Genomic DNA, 22,582 nt, shown 5'->3' on the forward strand with positions numbered 1-22,582 from the left:
CGGAGGCAAATCTTCGCATGCCCTGATGAAGGCCAATGCAATTAGGCAGAAAGCTTGGCTTTGTTAAATATATAAGTGGCTTTAATCCAGTTTGCATTTTTATTTCCTTATTAACCTCATTAACTCATATTTCCAGTAACAGCTGTATTAAGAAAACATTTTGTAAGTTGTCAATACATGCATTTTTCTGAGGTGTTATGCAATTTAATTATCAATGAGCCGATTAAGAGAGACTTTGAAACTAAATAAAGACAGTGTTTTACTTCTCCTTTAAAATTAGTTAAATAAGACATACAAGATTTTCATTCTTAGGTGTCGATATATTACACAAATACATACTACTTCGGTCCATACTCGCCTTTTCATGATTCTTTCCTAACTTTTCCAATTTTGTATATCTCTAAACTTACACAACATTAACGTCTTTTGGGTGAGGGAGGATGTGGGAAGCCAATATTAATTGATAGTGTCTCCGTTTCACTTCCATACATTTGAATTCTACAATATGTTTCAAACATAAAGCCAGTACTTAGAATTTGATCACACTTTCTTTTCAAACTACTACACAATAAAAAGGAAATGTACAATTAAGATGAGATGAAAGACTTGATAAATTATACAATAAAAACATTAAAGGCAAGGTTAATAAAGAATAAAAAATAGAATCCAATAAACAATTAAAACTAGAACTGGATGAAATCTTAAAATAACTACAGACTCACACAATCAAAGTTATTCTCTAATAGGATGCATTTTCAGATAATAATATTCACAAGGAACCAACACACTCCAATCCCACTTCAAGAACTACTTTAATATGTATAACAGAAAACATCCTTCAACAGCATTAAGATTCTAATGGAGCATTGTGATGATAAAACTAAGATCTCTACTAAATGCTGCAGAATAGCTCCTGTGAGCAGCATATAATGCACCAAATGTCATGACTGGTCAAATGGCTGGATTAATTCATTTACAATGTAATGCACTCTCTTTTAAAGTTTAGTTGAATATTATTCTCCAGTAAGTAAAAATAAAGACAAATTTCACAATAGCCAAATTAACTCAAGTGTTACTTTCTAGTCCAGAGCAGTATTGCACTATTTAATACCTCTTACAACAATCAGCGAAGCAAAACATGCAAAAGTAGACTAGTTCTTCAAAGTAATAACATAATAACACAAAGTATGACACTCACACAAGGATACCAGAAAAGAATCTTCCATTTACCAATTAAAACAAGTTCATTTTCATTTTCTTAATATGCTGTTGGCTCACATGTGTTTTACAATATTCTGTATTAAATTGTTCTTCTCTCAAATCAAATAAAGTGATTTAAACAATGTGCAATGACAGGAACTTGGCTGGTGACTGCTGTGTACCATTCATGCTTAATGTTATATATTATTACATCCATCTTGTATAACATGAAAATCTGTCCAGAATAGGCCAATAAGATTCTTCACCAAGATTACATATCAATGTCTACATATAAAGAAGTGTTACTTTTTTTTCATTTACAGATGATTAAAAGCTATACTGAGAAAAGTTATGTATCAAGAAAGACAGTACACACATATAGATTAAAACTACATATAATTACTTTGAAAGTACTTAACTGAAAACATAATTCTCCATCTACTACATAAATAAAGTTCCTTCTATATGTATGTACTCTCTTGTTACGATTCCCCCCCATTAAAGGTGGTACCCCTGATATGACATTCTGTTTAACATGAAGAAACACAGGAAGAGGAGTCTGGACTGAAATGAAGAACAAGAAAGCAGACAATGTTCAAAATCAGTCGAAGACCATTGCAGGTCACAAGTTTAACACTGTCAAAACAGATGAGCAAGGGCTAAGCGCTCAGTTGTGCTGTAGGATGAGGGCAAGGCTCAACCGTGTGGATGCCTACACACTCTATGACAGGTGCATGAGTCGAGTCCCACATACCTGGCCCACACAGCTGACAGAGGCTGCCCAAAGTGCATGGAATTCGAGGCATCTGTCGAAACTGATGTAACAAACCTCGTGCCTGCAAAAATTATTTAGTAAAAGTATAATTAATATAAAAACTCTTAACAGAGTAACTACAATCACCAAACAAAACAAAAAGTAAAAGTTCTACTACATGGATTTGGTTTGTTAACTAAGAAGGCCTGCTTCCAGGTGTACGGAGAGAGGTGTAAAGCACTTAACAGCATTTAGTATAAAATTGTGTCTGGCTGCAAAACAGAGGTTAGTATGGGATGTGTGTGCCCGCTGACTGTGGTAGAGAGTGTCTGCTAAAATGAGGGCATATACTTACATAATGGAAAAACTGATGTCCAGGAAAAAAAAACCCCACTATTTTGTAAGATGACCACTAAACAGAGGTGACTGTTTTGGCAATTTTCACTGTATAAGGCATGTCAAAGTGCATAACATGCTCCGAAAAACCTCCTAGTCCTTTCGTGTACTACTGTTTGTCTTTTTCCCTCTTTTCTCTTGCTTACTGTACCCCATTTACATGTCATCCTTTGTGTGAATATTCCTATCATCCTTCCTAGCTTTTTTTTCCAGATTTATACTGTATTTATTAATTATTGTGTTCCTTTTCCCTCATACAAATTTACCACATGGATAGCAGATCATAAGTAAAGCTATTTCACACTATTAAGAGAGTTTAAATCACGTAGTATTGGCAAAAAAAAAAAAAGTCAACAGGCAATGGAGGAGCAATAAAGAAATCAAAGTCTGTTTTAAATGATCAGTCATACCAACATTGCAAAACTATCAAGGTGTTATCAAGCTATAGCACCAAATGAGGAGGAAGAGGAGGAGGAGGAGAAGAAGTGAGGAAATATATCGAAATGAGTGTATGGACGGTGGTTCGGAAGTTTCTCACTATTCAGGTTGCTTTTGTGTGTTTTACCTTCCCAGTTTCAAATCCTTGTGCCTTTTTGTCTGGTGGTATTGCTAACATGACATGACATGACATGACATGACATGACATGACATGAGTGTACGGACTTCAAATTAACACCATGAAGACCAAAGTTATGATTACAGATGGCCCTAACAACAACTTGCCTGATATTGTGAGGGTTGCTAACTATGAAATAGTTAGCCGCCTTGAGTATGTTGGATCCCTTGTCTTTAACACTGGGGACTGCAAGCCTGACGTCTGGAGGTGCGTCACGATGGCAAGATGTTCGACAGCAACGCTTACTCGTACATGGAAAGACACCTCTATCACAAGAGGTCAGGTCGGATCAGGATTATTCTGCTACCGTATGTGACAGGAGACGGTACAACCTGCAACTATCTGGCTGAGGGTCAAGCAGCCATTACCAAACTTGACACCCAAAGGGAGACGAGGGGGGGGCAATGTTAATAATGTTATTTGCTTTACGTCTCACTAACTACTATTTTACGGTTTCCGGAGACGCCGAGGTGCCAGAATTTAGTCCCGCAGGAGTTCTTTTACGTGCCAGTTAATCTACCGACACGAGGCTGGCGTATTTGAGCACCTTCAAATACCGCCAGGCTGAGCCAGGATTGAACCTGCCAAGTTGGGGTCAGAAGGCCAGAGCCTCAACCGTCTGAGCCACTCAGCCCGGCAGGGGGGGGGGGCAATGGCTATGGGCGGAGGAGCCCTCCCCTTTGAGGCCAGATGAAGCCTTTGTGCAGGAGATGACACATAAATTCACCGGAAAGGAGAACATGGGCAATGATTTAGATGGCAGAAGAGGACCCCAGTCCCAATGGCAGATAAAGTGAAAGAACTTTCTCCTGTCAGCAACGTTTGTACTTCAGTGAAGCGGTTGCAAAAAAGGGAGTCTGTACTCCTGAGGAGCGGACTAAAGTTACACCTGGCAGTAGGTATAAAATGCCTCTGGGAGTGGTGACCCCACCGTAATAATAGTCTACATATGACATGGTACTTCTGAACTTGCCTCAGAGAAAGTTAGGGTGTATACTGCTGCAAGCAACGCACAGTTTCTTGGCCACTGGGGGAACTGTGAAAAATGGGCAACCAGTAGCCAACATCATGAAGGTGGGCATAATCAATCTTATGACCCTGAGAGGAAAGGCAGAACTAGTAGTGAATTTTATAGAGAAAGAGGGTATAGAAATGATGGGGTTGAGCGAAGTTACATGGAAGGGTAAGGCAAGAAGAAAATGAGGAAAGGATATACTGGAGTGGTGGCAGAGGCAAAAAATGGAGTGGGCCTGATAATTTCAAAACAGCTCGAGGAGTATGTGGATATGGTAGAGTACATCAGCGACAGGATTGAAAATTAGACTGAGAATGAGGAACGAAGTGAAGGACTTCATACAAGTGTATGCACTACAGACAGGGAACAAAGAGGAGAATATTTCCTGGAGAAACTAGAAAAGGAGATAACTGATATGGAACTGGTTATAATGGAAGACTTAAATGCACAGGTGGGAAACGAAAGACAAGGAAAGGAAGAAGTAACCACATCATGAAGAAGAAGAGAAACTAATTGAGTTTTGAGAGAAGAATGGAATGAATGTGGACAACACATGGTTTTGGAAGAAAAACAGTAGGAAATGTAGAAGATATGGCTGGGGTGACAGAAGAATAAAATCAGTAATTGATTAATGTAACAGCTACACTAGGAGAAGCATTCAATAGTGATCATAAAGTTGCGATAGCAAAAATAAGAGTGGGGGAAAAATTAAAGGAGGTAAAGAGAGATAAAAATAAAAGTGTGGAAATTAAAAGATAAGAATGTACAGAAAGATTTTCTGGAGAGACTGAAACAACAAATTCCAGTTACTGATGAAGGAAATGTGGAAGATGAGTGGTGCAACTTCAAAATGGCATTTGTAAGTGGGGCAGAGAATGCCTGTGGTAGAACATCGATGAGAGTGAAAGAAAAGGAGATACCATGGTGGAATGAGAAGGTGAAAGAAGCAGTGAAAGAAGAGAAGAAAGCATGGCAAGAATGGTAAAAAAAAAAAAAAAAAAAAAAAAAAAAAAAAATCTGGCAGTAAAAGAATGTTGTATGGATTTAAAACCAATAGAAGAACAACAGACCTGATCTTTACCCTAAAGATGTTTATGGATCAGCACTGGGAGAGAGGGAAAGGCCTAATTTTAGTATTTTTAGACCTAGAAAAGGATATGATAAGGTGCCTAGACCAGTCATATGGAAGAGCCTCTGAGAACTGGGAGTGCCTGAATATCTCATAGCAAGGTCCGGATGCTGTATCATACCTGTAGCAACTCTTTGTGTGTTGGGATGGTCATTCAAAATGGTTTAACACCACACAGGGTGTCCAAACAAACCATTACTATTCATTACTGTTATGGACTGTATTCTTAAAAACCTGAAAAGAGAACAAGCTGGAGAACTACACACATTGGTGTTTGCTGACGGGTAGCCATCTGGGGAGAGAGACAGAGGTAGAGGTACAAACTAGGCTGGATAGGTGGGTAGCAAATTTCAAACAGTATCAGATGAAAGTTAGCACAACAAAAACTGTTGCACTGAAAGTGAGCAGGAATGATACTGGCTGCTACATAAAGCTTGAAGGTGCAAACATTCAATGTGTACAGGTATTCAAATACCTCAGGATTATCCAGCAAGGGTACTGCAGATAAATAAATAGTTAACAGAGTGGCTAGCAGTTCCAACTTCTACAACCTTGTAAGACATCTACTTTGGGATAACAAAGTGCCCACGAGGACTCTGTATGTGAGAATGGGTGAGATTGTGACTTATACAGTCTAGAAACATGTACACTGAACGAGAGAGAAGTTAGCAAATTGCAAGCATGTGAAATGAAGCTCCTACAAACTGCACTCCAAAAAATACACAAGGACTATGTAAGGAACGATGACATCAGAATGGAACTGGAAGTGGACTTGATAGAAGAGAAGCAAAGGACTTTGAGACTAACATGGTATAGACATGTAAAACGAATATCTGGTACAAGACCACCATATGCATGCCTAGAAAGAACGGTTAAAGGTAGACGGCCAGTGTGAAGACCTAGGAAGAGATGGGTACACCAACTGAGAGACAATATGGAGAGAAGAGGGAGTCAGTGGTGAGAGAGAGGGCATTTCTGGACAGACAATGATGGCAAAGGCTCGTTCAACACCACCCTAACCGGCATGCTGGAGGGGTTCGATGATGATGATGATGATGATGATGATGATGATGATGAATAGGAAAGAAAGAGTTTATACAAAGTTGGTGAAAGAAGAATGTGGAGAGTTGATAACACATCCAGAAGAAATAAAGAGAAAATGGAAGGAGTATTTTGATAAACTGCTGAACATGAGAAATTGTGCAGAGGAGATAGTAGTGATACAGTGTAAAGACTCAACAGTAGAAGATGATATAACCATGTTAGAGGGAAAATGGGGAAGGCAGCAGGGATGGATGAAATTCGTGTGGAAATGATAAAAGCTGCTGGGCCAGTTGGACTACAATGGGTGTATAGATTGTTGAAGTGCATAAGGAAACAGAAATGTGTGCCAGAAGACTGGGGAAAGGGAATAATTTATGAAAGGGGACAAAAAAGTGTATGATATCTATAGAGAAATCACACTCTCATCACAAGTGGCAAAAATACTGGGAAGAATATTAGAGAGGAGAATTAGAGAGGAGGAAAGTTGCAAGAGGAACAGTATGGCTTTAGAAGTGGAAGATCTACAGTGGACCCATTCTTCAATATGAGGCAATTAATGGCAAAGAATTGGGAATATAAAAGAAACTTGGTCATGACATTCATAGATCTAACAAAGGCATATGACAGTGTTCTAAGGGAGAAGATGTGGGAAACCATGGTCAAAAATAGACTGGGTACACAAACTGTGGAAATGGTGCAAGCAATGTACAAAAACCATATCAGCAGCGTACAGACTCCGTTTAGAAAGACAGAATGGTTTAGAAATGAAACTGGACTAAGACAGGGGAGTGTGCTGTTGCCTCTTTTGTTTCTAATGGTTATGGACAAAATTGTAAAGGAGACAAGAGAAGCATACGGGGATAGGGAAATTAAAGTTATTACTATTTGCAGACGATATTATGGTCTGAGGAACAAACAGCAAAGAAGTACAAGAATAACTTCGTGTACTTAGTGAAAAAATTGGAAAGTGTGGTATGAAAATCAGTGCAGAGAAAAGCAAGACCATGATGGGGGAAGGCATTGTGAAAATTGGTTATCAAAGCCTTGAAATTGTTCACAGTTTCAAATACTTAGACAATGAATTCATGCAGAATACAAGGCTGGACATAGAGATTAGCAAGAGGGTGCAACAGGGCAATGCATTCTACCAGATTGTAGAAACCTGGTCTGGAATAAGGAAGTAAATTACAAAGAAAGTGTAAGGAGATAACATACAAAATGTATTAAGCAGCCGTACTGACCCATGCGCCTGAGACCTGGACAATGACAAGTAGGGAGGAGAGTAGAATTCAAGCCAGTGAAATGAAATACCTAAGAAGTATGATAGGAAAGACAAGGAAAGACAGAGTGAGAAACGAAGATGTGAGAAAGGAAGCCAGAATGGAAAAGCTAAATGAGAAAACTGATAGGAGTAAACTAAGATGGTTTGGACATGTAGAGGGGATGGAGGAGGAAAGAATACCTTTGATGTTAGGCCCCTTTAAACAACAAGCATCATCATCATCATCATCATCATCATCATCATCATCATCAGCAATACCAGAACAGATGAAGAAGATGAAGTTTTAGGGAAAGAGAGTGAGAAAGAGACCTAGAACAAGGTGAATTGATTCAAAAAAGAGGAGTGCAAGAAGAAGAAACCTGAACTCAGACTTACGTCTAACACACAGCAAAAGATGAGAGATTGAGAGCTGTTGAAGTTAGAGGTAAAAGAAATGTAGTAATGAAAATCAATTCAACTAACTTCCAAGGCCAGGGGAGGAAAGCCACAACAGTCAATATGCCATATCGAATCCACCAAGTGGGGAGGAAAAAGCAAAAAAGCAAAAGAAGCAATCAAGCCTTCAGTCAAAAATAATATTACTGATATATGAAGTTGTGTGAAAGACTGATCAGAGAAGGCTGTGCTTATAATAATCTACAGGGACATGGGAAACAAAAAGCATATATTCTTTTTACATATGAAAGCCTCATTCAAGTTCACCTGAAACCTAACAGATAGAATTGTACAATTTGCACTAATAATCCCGTAAATATTTCACAAGCCCTTACCCCATTAGGGTTGGACAGACTGGAACGGTCAGTTGTTCTGGAACATTAGGAGCTTGAGGTGGAGTGTTTCGGTACAGTGTGCCGGCACGCGGCACACAGGACTGTAACTAAGCAGTAGAGAGAACTTCATGGGACAACATGACATGCTCTGTGTCAGCAGGAAAGTGCTGCTGTACTGGAGTAGTGTACTGTGTAGTTAGGCCAGCATAAAGCTGCATGGAACATGAACTGAAATTCATGCCCATAATCACGTTTAAAGGCTGCTTTTAGGTTAAGATTTTTTCGGTCAATATGAAATACACATAACACGGTTCCAATGGCAGTACAGGTGTTTAAAGTAACTAATCCAAGGATATTTTCACCAGTTGAATGTATCGGCCTGTATTGTGAGTAATTAGGGCCAGGATAAAACTTTACGGCACATGAAAAAGCAGTCAGAACTCTGAAATATGCACCTAAAAATCATGTCTAAATGTTGTTTTTAGGATAAAAATGTTTTGATTTATTCTGAAATACACATGTCACAATTACACTGGCATGTGTTCACAAATGTCACAATGTTATTTTCACCAATTAAAAATATACTCGCACACTTAAAGAAACATTCATCAGTACTCTATTTACGTACACAATATACAAGCAGAACACGAAAATAAAAAATTAACCCATACAAAAAAAATACGAAGATAAAAATTAAACACTATATACAAGCAGAACATGAAAATAAAAATTGTCGTTTGTTTAAGTTTGAAATGTCTTGCCATTGTGCCAGTTGAAGATCCCTTGGCAGACAAAATAGAAAAACATAAATTGCATTTCACTCTGTCCGGTTTTATTCTAGTAAAAAAGTCCTAAACAGGACTCCAATGCGACATATGCAAAGTTTACCGTCTTTCATAACGTTATATTACTAGACTTCGATGAAAACACACTTACAAAACAGTTAAAAACAAAACAGAACACATTAAGTTACGTTATTCACATGTACCGAAGGCCAGTTGCCGGTGCAACGGAACTCACAGAACAAAGAGGATGTGACAGGGAATACTCCAGCACATGGCGCATACAGCTGGTATCGACAGTCAGCTAGTAGGCAAAGGGCAGTGCATAGTAGCGCTTCTGACAGAATAGCGAGTCACTATCTCGGTAAGAAGATGTACAATATTATAGGGAAGGATCCACCTTTCAATACTCCGTAGTAAAAAGTAGTTACAACCTGTTTATTGGGACCGGTTTCAACACATTTCAAGTGTCATCATCAGCCAATTAGCGAAGATCTTAAAACAACTAATATATTGAACACAGGCAAAATATTAACATTGTATCATATTGTAGCAATTCAGTTAATGTTCAAAACACAATAATCACAGTCAAGAGACTAAACAGAACATCACTATCTTGCGCCGAAAACAAATATATTTGAAGTTCATAAGCAGATCAAGTATGCACTTATGTAAAGTCGTTGCTAGGCAGGTCTTGTAGGCATTTGTTTCTCTGGCCGAAGAGTAAAAGGTGACGTGAATGAAGTCTTAGGAAAACAGTGTAGGATTTAATTTCGTCAAAATCAAAGTGGATATATAGGTTTTAAAATAATTTAAAACGTTAAAAAAGAATAAAGCCAAATAAAAATATATTAAAAAATGGGAAGAAATAATGAAAGAAATACGAGGTTCAACTCGAAACAACTTGCCGTAGTAATTGATAAAGAAATGATAAATAGAGAAAGGGGGTGGGGAACGTTTATTAGAGGGTGGTGATGGTGGTTATTGTTATTAGAGGAAATAAAATTTGGCAACAATCCTTTTATATAACACTAATTTGAGGAAAAAAGAGGAAGAGAACCGACACTTCGAAAAATGAAGATATCGGTTAAAGGAAGACAAGGGCCACGAAGGGCATGAAAATGAAAGACTCCCTAGCCCTCGGAAACCTAATAGCGTCGGGGTCGGAAAGGAACAAGAGTTGACCAAGGGAGGTCGGACAGGATAGATGAAAATGAGGAGCCTGGCACAAGTAAGTGGAAGCAATGCCAGGACTCAGCTAAGGGCCCCGTGGTCGCCAACCCACGCTCCGAAGTTCAGAGCCCCTGGGGGATGGATGGTGGGAAGAAAATAAAAATGGAAGGGATCCGATACTTCGAAAAATGAAGATATCAGCCAAAGGAAGACAAGGGCCACGAAGGGCGTGAAAATGAAAGACTCCCTAGCCCTCGGAAACCTAAAAGTGTCGGGGTTGGAAAGGAACAAGAGTTGACCAAGGGAGGTCGGACAGGATAGATGAAAGTGAGGTGCCTGGCACAAGTAAGTGGACTGCCTCAAAGGCTGTGAGCTTATGAAGATGAAATTCTTGTACAAATTATATAAAATAATATCAAAACAGCACATAGAAAATACACCTACCTTCCTGAGAATGAGTTCTCCATCCATATACATAGCCAAAGAGCTAAAATGTAGAAGCATTTCATCTGTGCGAAGATCTTGAGCAATAACATCCTCAGAATAAACACATATGATAGCCAGACATAGAAATAAATGGAAGTAGTCTGTGAGATAGTTAGCCCAGCATGCTTCCCACATACGCAGTGCTACTGGCTCAGGAAACTCTCGTTTGAAACATCTGTAAATACAAAAAGGTATCATTCAATACATATAAGAATATACAAAACAAAAGAATGTATCCACGTTTATCAAAAGGTTTTACATACAATGTCCCACAGAAGTTCTATGAGCAGCTCCATGCTGGAGAGTGCTAATAACGAACTGGTGCTTGTAACATGACAAAACTTCGTGTGTGCATTTGTGCTGGAAGTGTTGTCCTCATTGAAGGAAAAGTTCAATCATTTTTGAAGATATTCATTAGTGTTTTGCACTTAATTGACTCCATATAATAATGATTTTCAGTTTAAGTTCATCAATTGTTTAGAACCACAGTACACACATTGTACTGTTCATTGTTCACTAACCTTGTAGAGAATAATTACCCTTCACATAGCCTACCTTTTGCCTTTGCCAATGACCCAGTCTGGTTGCTGCTTCCATGTTCCTAAATAAGGAACGAAACAGGTATAAAAGCTAGCCCTTCTAAAGTTGATGCCATGATAGTAACCGACACGCCCCCTCCCCTCTCCGCAACCTTGCCTCCCCGTAAGGAGGAGCATACAACGGAACGTACACACCATTAGAAAGCAGCAACAAACGTCCCTCCAGGGTCACAGTAGAATTGGAGTCTAACAATAGCAAGAAATTGAAACGAAGCTCCCTTCACAAAAATTGATCAGCAATCAGCTTCAAAGTTCCACATTAGACTCAATCAAAGGCACCATAAACAAACTCATAATATATAACAACTTACCTGGAAGGAACAGAAGATAAAACATTCAATAATTTGAACAGTATTACGAAGTCAAACATTTTTAAAACTTTTAACCGCAAACAGACATTTTAATGTAACAAAATGAGATTTTTAACAACTATTCAAATGAATAGACATAGTTTTTAAGCTGACCAACTATGTAATCATCCGTTCTCATATCATTAACACACTAACCCCTACATTGTTTTTAATATCATTTAATTTAATTAGTATTTTTAGTAGTTTTTAAGTGAATCAATGTACCTGTAAATTAACGTGTTTAAAATCTTAGCAATTCACCTAAGCTACAATAACAGCTGAGGATGTTCCTAAATAAGGAACGAATCATGTACTGTTGACAAATAAATTTGCCAAAAGGCAAAAAAAGTATCAAAATGGTGGAAGAATTTTAAATATTGTAAAATTTAGTTAACAATCAGAAAAAGATGGGCACGATTTTACGGTCATCTGAAAAGAATGGACGGAAGAAAGTTAACTAAAGAAATCTTTCACTTTTTTGATTCAAACCCCCAAATCACAATTCCCTGGTTTAGAAATACCAAAGAAGACCTGCAAATGCTACATATCTCAGCTGAAGACGCCCTTAACAGAGATCTCTTCCGAAAGAAAATACTGACGAACGGGCTAAACCGAGACGAGCAACCGAAGAGAAGACACGGTGCCCCTTGGACAGAGGAGCGTACGCAGGCCCACTCACAAAGAATGAAGGAAATTTGGGCTCTAAAGAAGGCCAAGTTCAGTGTCAAATGCAACAAGACTTAACGTGGTCCTTGATGGCCCCAGTGAATTATATATATATATATAATAACAACTGACACAAGAGTCTAGCAATGGCAACTGAGATATCGCAAGTAATACAGCTGAGAGTGGGCTGACTAATTCAATGCACAATGTGTAATAATGCAGAGCAATGAGAAGTCTATTCTCTATAAAAACAGGCAGCCCTCTATTGGAAGTATGGTTGTATAAGTTTGGTTGCCCAAGTTCTATCAGATCTCTTGTACTGACATGGGAGAAATTATATTTTGTTATGAAATAATCAGTACTATCACCAGTCACAATTCTTTTTATTAACTTGTATTCCACACCATGTTTCAGAACCTATACTCCGGTTATGTTATGTTTAAAATTATACTTGTCCTTAAAATTAATACTACTGTGCTTCAGAAAGTTAATCGGTCTTATTCATAAATCTTATCTCTCGCATTTTGTGCACTAATGCAACTTCATGTAGAACCTCCATGTTAATGAAGACAGTCCTCAGCTGAACTACCTCTGGGCTAGGACTTAAATTAGTCCAGACTACGGCCGGATCATCAATCTTTAAATATCTAATAGTCCTTGGTCTAACAGAAAAAGACGTCCATGAATAAGAAAAATGTTTGTCTGCTCTTGGTCCATATCTGATACTGCCTTAGTCTGGAATAATTATAACTATGAATAATATCCTCAGTGATTAGAAAGAAGAGATGAATATATTTGATGCTTAGCTGTTGCATCAGTATGGCTTCTTCACTTTCACTTACAAATATTCAAACTGATGACTAGGGGGCGGATTTCTATGAAAAGTCATATTTTTTCCCTTAACATTATATCTTATAGTCTTGTATTTTCAACACGTTTCCGAACATGATAATCAAAATTAAACCAGTTTTATTGTGCATATAAATGCATATTTAGGCTTTCTTAAGTTTTATGGCATATTTTGAACAAAATATCATTATAACGGCATATTTTGGTGATTTTCATTTGAATTTCGTTTTAAAAAATCAGAATAAGCTCTAGAAATTATTTTTCAGGATAGACTGGAATATACTACTGAAGAACCATTCTAAAGTAGTGTATGGAATGTTTCTAACAGGTAGGAGCTATTGTTTGCTAGCTGGGTCAATTCCTGGAAACCGGGCTATTGTTTACTCAGAAGCAGAGGTAATTCTGCAGTTATTTGTCATTGTTCTTATCTCTCTCCTTCGCCCTTCCCTATTCCACCTTCAACACACTGAATGACCCTGGTCATTAGGGAGCTTCAGTCATTCAGTTCCTTTCAATATGCCTAAAACGAAAGTCTCAATTTGTGGGAAGTTGCGAAGTTTTGTTCGCGAGTTCGGTGAAAACATATTCAGTACGGATGGAGTGATATTATTCTGTAAATTGTGTGAGGTAAAAGTTACTGCAGAGAAACGCTTCTCTGTGCAACAACACTGTAATACTGCATAACATAAGAATTGTGTAACTAGATATCCTGCACTCGTAAATAGGCAACGTCTGCTATTCGAAACCCCGACATCAAGTTCACAGTGTTCACAATTTTCACAAGATCTCTGCAAGATAATGGTTTTGTCTAATATTCCTTTAAAGAAACTTAACAGACGAAGCTTCAGACAGTTTCTTGAAAAATATACAAAGCATCCTGTTCCCAACGAATCTACTCTCAGGAAGGACTATCTGACCTCTTGTTATGAAGAGATGTTGGATATAATAAGGCGTGGCGTGGGAGACAGTACGATATGAGTTTCAATAGACGAGACCACAGATGTGGATGGAAGATATGTAGCAAATGTGATCGTTGGCATGCTGAAGGAAGATCGACCTGGAGATACGTTCCTCCTGACACGTGAAGTGCTAGAGAAGACACACCATTCCACCATTGCAGTTCCCTTCGACAATTCAATGAATCTGTTATGGCCAAATGGGGCAAAGAGAGAGCACATTTTTTCTATTTGTAAATGACGCTGCTTCGTATTTGGTGAAGGCAGCCAAGGGACTTAAAATGCTATACCCGAAAATGATACATGTGACATGTCTTACACATGGGGCAGCTCAAGAAGTTAGAAGTAGCTACCCTAAAGTTGATAAATTAATATCGAACTGTAAGGAAGTGTTTGTCAAAGCTCCACCTCGCGTTCAGAAATTTCAAGGAGAAGCACCTTCATTACCCCTACCACCCAAGCCAGTTTTAACGCGATGGGGGACTTGGCTTGATGTCGCAGTGTACTATTGCAACAACTTAATGTCGTGAAGAATATCGTGAAGTTTTTGATCCTGCAGAATCGTCCTCCATAAAAACGACTCAAGATTTATTTTCAAGTACTACATTAAAAGCGGACCTGGCTTACATGAAGTCCCATTTTAATTCTTTATCTGGAGCAATCACGCAAATGGAAGTTTCAGGTGCAGAACTAAGCGATGCACTTTATGTTGTAAAGTGAATTGAACAGGAATTAAAGCATGCGAAAGGAACAATAGCATCTAGGGTGTGTAGAAAACTAGAAAATGTACTGGAAAAAAATAGACTTGTGTACCTGCGTGGAATAAGTGACATTCTTTGTGGAAACCCTTTATCTGCAGATTTCCAGGAATTTTCTCCAAGTGATTTAACTCTATTCAAGTACGCTGCCGTTACATCATGTGATGTTGAAAGAAGTTTTTATCGCTACAAGACGATACTCAGGGACAACAGGAAGGGATTCTCATTCAACAATCTTAAGATGCATGTTGTCGTAAATTTCAACAATTCTGATAATGGAGACTAGATCAGGTATGAAAGTTTCATTCAAATAACATATGTTTAGTGTATGAATTAAAACTAATTGAATATTGAACAGTAAAAGTAACTGTAGTGTTTGTCTTCCACAGAGTCCGTCCTTGCCTAGGAGCATGCAGTGTAACCTTAACGAGTTCATGAAATATTCATTATTTTAGTTGATTTTGGGTTAAAGATTTCGAAGAATGAAAACTTTTTTAACGCTAAATTAATTGCAGCCTGTAGCAATCATAATACAAGTGTTTCTATGTAACGTAGATGCTATTCATTAAGTCATATTTTGAATTTTATAGGTCATATTTTTGTGTTTTTTAGGTCATAAATGCATATATATTTCATACATTTTTAGGTCATAGAAATCCGCCCCCTACTGATGACATAACAAAATCCAAAATAGATTTTAATGTACCTCACCTTTTCTTCTACACAAGCTTGCACTCAATTCAACAATGCTAGGAAATACAGTAGAAGTCCGCTATAGCGAGTACGGCATATAACGAGAACCCTGCTATAATGACAGTTATAGCCTGTTCCTTGAAAATTCCAATGTTAAACTGCGTTTTATCCTTCGGTTACAGGGAGAGTTATTATGAAAGATTGCGCGTGCATGATTTTTTCCATTACTGATATTTATGCACCCCAGGGATTATATTGCATGCAATCGATCATGTTCGGTATCGTTTTCTCACTATGTCCACTAGCGAGTTCTCTCATCGACATTTGAATGTGATATAAGAAATAACAAAGGTATTTTTACTGTTCCACCTATTCAATACAACCCATTGTTTTGTGGTTACATTTATAAACAGCTATATAGATTAGATTAATCCTTTGTTATACCTTTGTTATTTCTTATATGAATAACTTTCAATACAGAAGAAATCATGAGGATAATAACTTGTAATTTGAATGTGATGTCGGAGTCAATTAGTAATACCCATCAACTGCTGTTCATTCAAGTAAAATTGAAATTAAAGTGGAGGACATGTTTTCATAATAAATGCGTAAATAACATATCCGATATGAGTAGTTAACTAGTCAGAATGCAGGCTAAAGTAACATACATACATTATCATTATAGACTGTTATGCCTTTCAGCGTTCAGTCTGCAAGCCTCTGTAAATTTACTAAACGTCGCTGCAATCCTCGATTTGCAACTAGTGTTGTGGCCTCATTTAGTTCTATACCTCTTATCTTTAAATCGTTAGAAACTGAGTCTAACCATCCTTGTCTTGGTCTACCTCTACTTCTCTTACCCTCCATAACAGAGTCCATTATTCTCCTAGGTAATCTATCCTCCTCCATTCGCCTAACATGACCCCACCACCGAAGCTGGTTTATGCGTACAGATTCATCCACCGAGTTCATTCCTAAATTAGCCTTTATCTCCTCATTCTGAGTACCCTCCTGCCATTGTTCCCACCTGTTTGTACCAGCAATCATTCTTGCTACTTTCATGTCTGTTACTTCTAACTTATGAATAAGATATCCTGAGTCCACCCAGCTTTCGCTCCCGTAAAGCAAAGTTGGTCTGAAAACAGACCAATGTAAAGATAGTTTCGTCAGGGAACTGACTTCCTTCTTACAGAATACTGTTGATCGCAACTGCGAGCTCACTGCATTAGCTTTACGACACCTTGATTCAATCTCACTATATTACCGCCCTGGGAGAACACACAACCTAAATACTTGAAATTATCAACCAGTTCTAGCTTTGTATCACCAATCTGACATTCAATTCTGTTGAATTTCTTACCTACTGACATCAATTTAGTCTTCGAGAGGCTAATTTTCATACCATACTCATTGCACCTATTTTCAAGTTCCAAGATATTAGACTGCAGGCTTTCGGCACAATCTGCCATTAAGACCAAGTCGTCAGCATAGGCCAGACTGCTTACTACATTTCCACCTAACTGAATCCCTCCCTGCCACTTTATACCTTTCAGCAGATGATCCATGTAAACTACGAACAGCAAAGGTGAAAGATTACACACTTGTCTAATCCCTGTAAGTACCCTGAACCAAGAACTCATTCTACCAGCGATTCTCACTGAAGTCCAATTGTCAATATAAATGTCTTTGATTGATTTTAATAATCTACCTTTAATTCCATAGTCCCCCAGTATAGCGAACATCTTTTCCCTCGGTACCCTGTCATATGCTTTCTCTAGATCTACGAAACATAAATACAACTGCCTATTCCTCTCTTACCATTTTTCAGTTACCTGGTGCATACTGAAAATCTGATCCTGACAGCCTCTCTGTGGTCTGAAACCACACTGGTTTTCATCCAACTTCCTCTCAACGACTGAGTGCACCCTCCCTTCCAAGATGCGAGTGAATACTTTGCCTGGTATACTAATCAATGAGATACCTCGATAGTTGTTGCAATCCTTCCTGTTCCCTTGCTTATAGATAGGTGCATTTACTGCTTTTGTCCAATCTGAAGGTACCTTACCAACACTCCAATGCTAATCTTACTACTCTATGAAGCCATTTCATCCCTGCCTTCCCACCATACTTCACCATTTCAGGTCTAATTTCATCTATTCCTGCTGCTTTATGACAATAGAGTTTATTTATCATCCTTTCCACTTCATCAAGCGTAATTTCACCAACATCATTTTCCTTCTCCCCATTAGCTAGGCTGTTTGCAACACCACCAGGATGATTTCCTTTTACATTGAGAAGATTTTCAAAATATTCCCTCCACCTCTCCAGTGATTCCCTGGGATCTATTAAGAGTTCGCCTGAATTACTCAGAACACTGTTAATTTCCTTTTTCCCTCCCTTCCTAAGATTCTTTATTACTGTCCAGAATACTGCTTGACCTAGCCTTTCCAGGTGATTACCAAAAACTTCCCACGACTTCTTTTTGGATTCAATAACTATTTGTTTCACTCTGTTTCTTTCATCTACGTACAAATCCCTGTCTGCTTCGGCCCTTGTTTGGAGCCATTTCTGATAAGCCTTCTTTTTACATTTACAAGCTGCTCTCACATCATCATTCCACCAGGACGTTCGCCTTTTCCCATCTTTACACACAGTTGTTCTTAGGCATTCCCTTGCAGTATCTACTACAGCAACCCTGTATGCCACCCATTCACTTTCTATATCCTGAACCTGCTTACTGTCTACTGTTTGAAACTTCTCACTAATCATATCCATCTACTTCTGTCTAATTTCCTCGTCCTGGAGATTTTCTACCCTTATTCGTTTGCAGACAGATTTCACTTTCTCTACCTTAGGCCTAGAGATATTTAGTTCTCTAGAGATCGGATAGTGATCTGTATCATCGAAAAATCCCCGGAAAACTCATACATTCCTAACAGATTTCCTGAATTCAAAGTCGGTTAAGACATAGTCTATTATGGATTTGGTACCCCTAGCCTCCCATGTGTAGCAGTGAATAGCCTTATGCTTGAAGAATGATTTCGTAACTGCTAAACCCATTCTAGCACAGAAGTCCAGCAAACACGTCCCATTCCCATTAGTTTCCATATCTTCCCCACATTTACCAATCACCCTTTCGTATCCTTCAGTTCTATTCCCAACTCTTGCATTGAAATCGCCCATTAGCACTATTCTATCCTTGCTGTTGACCCTGACCACGATGTCACTCAATGCTTCATAAAACTTGTCAACTTCATCCTCATCTGCACCCTCACATGGTGAATACACGGAGACAATTCTAGTCCTAATTCCTCCAACTGACAAATCTATCCACATCATTCTCTCATTTACGTGCCTAACAGAAACTATGTTGTGTGCAATGGTATTCCTGATAAAGAGCCCTATCCCAGACTCTGCCCTTCCCTTTCTAACACCCGTCATGTACACTTTATAACCTCCTATCTCTTCCTCGTTATCTCCCATTACCCGAATATCACTTACTCCTAGCATATCCAGATGCATCCTCTTTGCTGACTCAGCCAGTTCTACTTTCTTTCTTCCATAAGCCCCATTAATATTGATAGCTCCCCATCGAATTCCATTTCGTTCGCCAAGTTGTTTCCAAGGAGTCCCTCGCCTGTCAAATGGGAGTGGAACTCCGTTACTCCCATAGGTCCGAGGCTAGCTTAAAATGTTCTGAACTCGGTAAATTCATGAAGCAGGATGCTACCCTACTTGCACATAGTCCAAGTGAGGACCTCTCCTCTATTGGGTTATGGACCACCGGTGAATTGTATAGTCGTAGCCGCCTGAGCACAAGGAGGACCATGACTCAGAATATGTCCGAGATGCCCACTTCCATTCCATAGCAACTGGTATCCTGACTCTCAGGACCACTTACTAGGCCACTCAGCCGTTGCCCATGGTTCACGAACTAGGACGTGATTACAGTAACCCACACCGTGAACCACTGCTAAAGTAAACTATCCCTTAATTTTAATGCTATATACTGAAATAAAGAGTGGGATGCACCTCAAGATATGACAGAGTGCATCATTGCTTTTAGAGGTCAGTTTATATTTTCTCGCACCTGGTTAAATTTTGGAAAGATTAAATTACATGTAAATTTATAGTGAGAAGGTTATTTCTCCTGGCGCTTGAAAATTGTTTTCACGGTAGGTATAGTACGGTTAAGTTATGTTAGATGACGCTGTCTGAATAAGAAAAGTGAAACATTTGCCAAAAAAATGTGACTGATCGTCTTCGGTATCGATTTCTCACTATGTTCACTTGCGAGCTCTCTGGTCCACATTCAAGGGGCCTGTTCCACGAACGAACTTTGCAACTTTTCAACTTTGCACTTTTCGCTTTTCAATTCTTGCAAAGTGCAAAGTCTTTCTGTTCCACCATGAACTAGGTTGTACTTTTCAATTTCTTCGCAAAGTGAAAAGTCTTTGCGAATGAGTGATCCGATCGAGTTTATTCCATGAGCAAACTGTATAGGCCTAATACTCTATGATTTTAATGCTTTACTTTTCGCAGCAAACTTGGCGGTATAATTGTCGTACCGTTAAAGTTTTTATCATAGGAAAGAAAGGTTATTACAAGAAGCTGGCTGTGCTGGAAGTTGTCAAGGAGAAACGTGACATCCTTTTTTGACAACTTTAAAGATAACCTCTCAAATGATGACACACATCAATGTCAACGAGAGTACCGTCAACACATCCACACACAGAAGGAAATTCACCCTTCATTAGAAATCCCGTCGCTATATTATGTGGATTGTCAGACCAACATACTGTTACGGAATATTACATTTACTATAACATCTCCGACTTTGGTAACAGTTCACAAATAATTGATTTTGATGTCCCATGCATTGCTGCTGCACCGTGCAGCTAGGCACCATTTACTAACCAATGTAAGCATATACAAATTTGTTCTTTTTCGGAAAGGAATTGACTTCTTTTTGTTGCATGTTTCAATAAATGACCGATCATTTCAAGAATATAGTTAGCCTGTGTTGGATTAATACAAAATCACTCGTGCTATTACGTCGAAGTGAGGTTATGAAAATTAATCCTATTTTTGTACATTCTATTATTGGATTCTTCATCACTGTTCCTCACTTGATGCTAACAAAAGTTCACGTCGTAATGTGTTTATATCACTAAACCAAATTCTCCGCTGAGAAACTAACGTAGATACTTGTTAATTAACATATGAAAAGGGAATCATCTCTTTGCAAGATTTATGAAAACTTTTCACTTCATTTCTTTGCACTTTGCATTTCTGTACCAATGGAGGAACATAACAGGCTTGAAAAGTGAAAAGATTCCTAACTTTTCACTTTTCACTTTGCAAGCTCAATCTGAAAAGTGATGATGGAACAAAATCTGAACTGAAAAGTGCAAAGTGCAAAGTGAAAAGTTGCAAAGTTCATTCGTGGAATAGGCACAAGGACGATGTTGGAGTCACTTGGTAATATCCGTCAACTGCATTTCTGTAAAGAAAATTAGAAATGAAAGAGAACATGTTTTCATAATAGATACATAAATACTGTAACACTGTCAATAGCAATTGTTAACTCATTAGAAATAAAGGCTAAAGTAAATGATCGATTAATTTTAATACCAAATACTGAAATTAAGTAAGATGCCATACATCTCAAGAGATGGCAGAGTGCAACACTGATTTCAAAGGTTAGATTAATTTTTCTCGTATCTGGTTAAATTTCGGAAAGGCTATTCCCAGGTAAATTTATATTAAGAAGATTATCATTTTTCTAATGGCCCCTGATATGTTTTCATTCTACATATATGGTTGAGTTAGGCCACAGAAGCCTCTGGAGTGATGCTATAATTTCTTCGGAATGAAATATACATTTTCACATAGTATCCAAGTTTGTAAAATAACAAACGAGTAAGCTGTAGTGTGGATACCATCCGCGAAAACACCTGTTTGAACAAACTCATTGCCATTTCATCCCGACTTTATTGTGTATGGGTTTTTCCTCTGACTTCTATGAAAAATCTGATATAATGACAATCCGCTATAGCGAGTAAATTTTTTGCCGTTATGAATTCTCGTTGTAACAGACTTCTACTGTACATTCCAATCTACAGTATACAAATCACAAAGGCATATCATGCAAAAGGGCTTACAAAAGAATCCAGCGATGACAGAACAGCAATTCCATGGCATCTGCATGTCGTTCAAGATGCTCATAAAAATGAGGCACCATTAGATGGATCAGCTCCCGCAAATAATTCTAGAGAATAGTAATAATGACAACACATTACTTTTTTTAAATACAGCATCAATAATTTTACCTAAGTTTCTCATTAACTAAGAAGGCAACTGTTTGGGTTGGACCAGATTAGTTGCAATGAAACTAGGTAGGATAATCAATTAAGACACCATAAACTTAATAGTAATAGTTATTCTACAAGAAAATAATATTTACATACTTCTATAAAGTAATTTGTTGCTGCAGTTTTAAATGAAATGTGGTGTATCAAAGCCAGTGACTGCAATGGAACTTGGTAGGATGGTCTAATACGACCTCTGAGCATTTCTGTCATTGTTACATCAACTGTCCACAACATAACAAAATGTGTGGTTCTTAACACGAATCTAGCAGTTTCCTCATTTGTGTTAATAAATGATTATATTAATAGCATGCATGTTTACTGTATATATGGTTGAATAAGATTTCATACTACATAATATTTTAGCTTCCAAGAGAGGTCTTAAACTGTGCTTTACAGCTGCCAATACATACCATATTTACTTGTTTATATGTTGCCACCAAGTAAATCACGCAAGCCTCGGACTTATGGGAGTAACGGAGTCCCACTCCCATTTGACAGGGAAACAACTTGGCAAACAAAATGGAATTTGATGGGGAGCTATCAATATTAATGGGGTTTATGAAAGAAAGAAAGTAGAACTGGCTGACTCACCAAAGAGGATGCATATGGATGTTCCAGGAGTAAGTGATATTCGGGAAAGGAGAGATAACGAAGAAGAGATAGGAGATTACAAAGTGTACTTGACGGGTA

At 38.2% G+C, this 22,582-nt stretch overlaps 1 protein-coding gene across 1 annotated transcript in view; it reads right to left on the reverse strand.

Moving 5' to 3' along the window:
• Positions 1-204: 204 nt before the first annotated feature.
• TBC1D16 (TBC1 domain family member 16) overlaps positions 205-22,582 on the reverse strand; it is a 122,291-nt gene continuing 99,913 nt past the window's right edge. Inside the window, exons 10-12 of the mRNA XM_067149936.2 lie at positions 21,683-21,789; positions 10,606-10,822; positions 205-2,036 (exon numbers count right to left, since the gene is read on the reverse strand). Coding sequence (XP_067006037.2) covers positions 1,860-2,036; positions 10,606-10,822; positions 21,683-21,789 — 501 coding nt within the window. The 3' untranslated portion in view covers positions 205-1,859. The remainder of the gene's footprint in view (positions 2,037-10,605; positions 10,823-21,682; positions 21,790-22,582) is intronic.

This window comes from Anabrus simplex, chromosome 6 (assembly GCF_040414725.1).
Source record: "Anabrus simplex isolate iqAnaSimp1 chromosome 6, ASM4041472v1, whole genome shotgun sequence".
In the NCBI taxonomy this organism is placed as follows: Eukaryota; Metazoa; Arthropoda; class Insecta; order Orthoptera; family Tettigoniidae; genus Anabrus; species Anabrus simplex.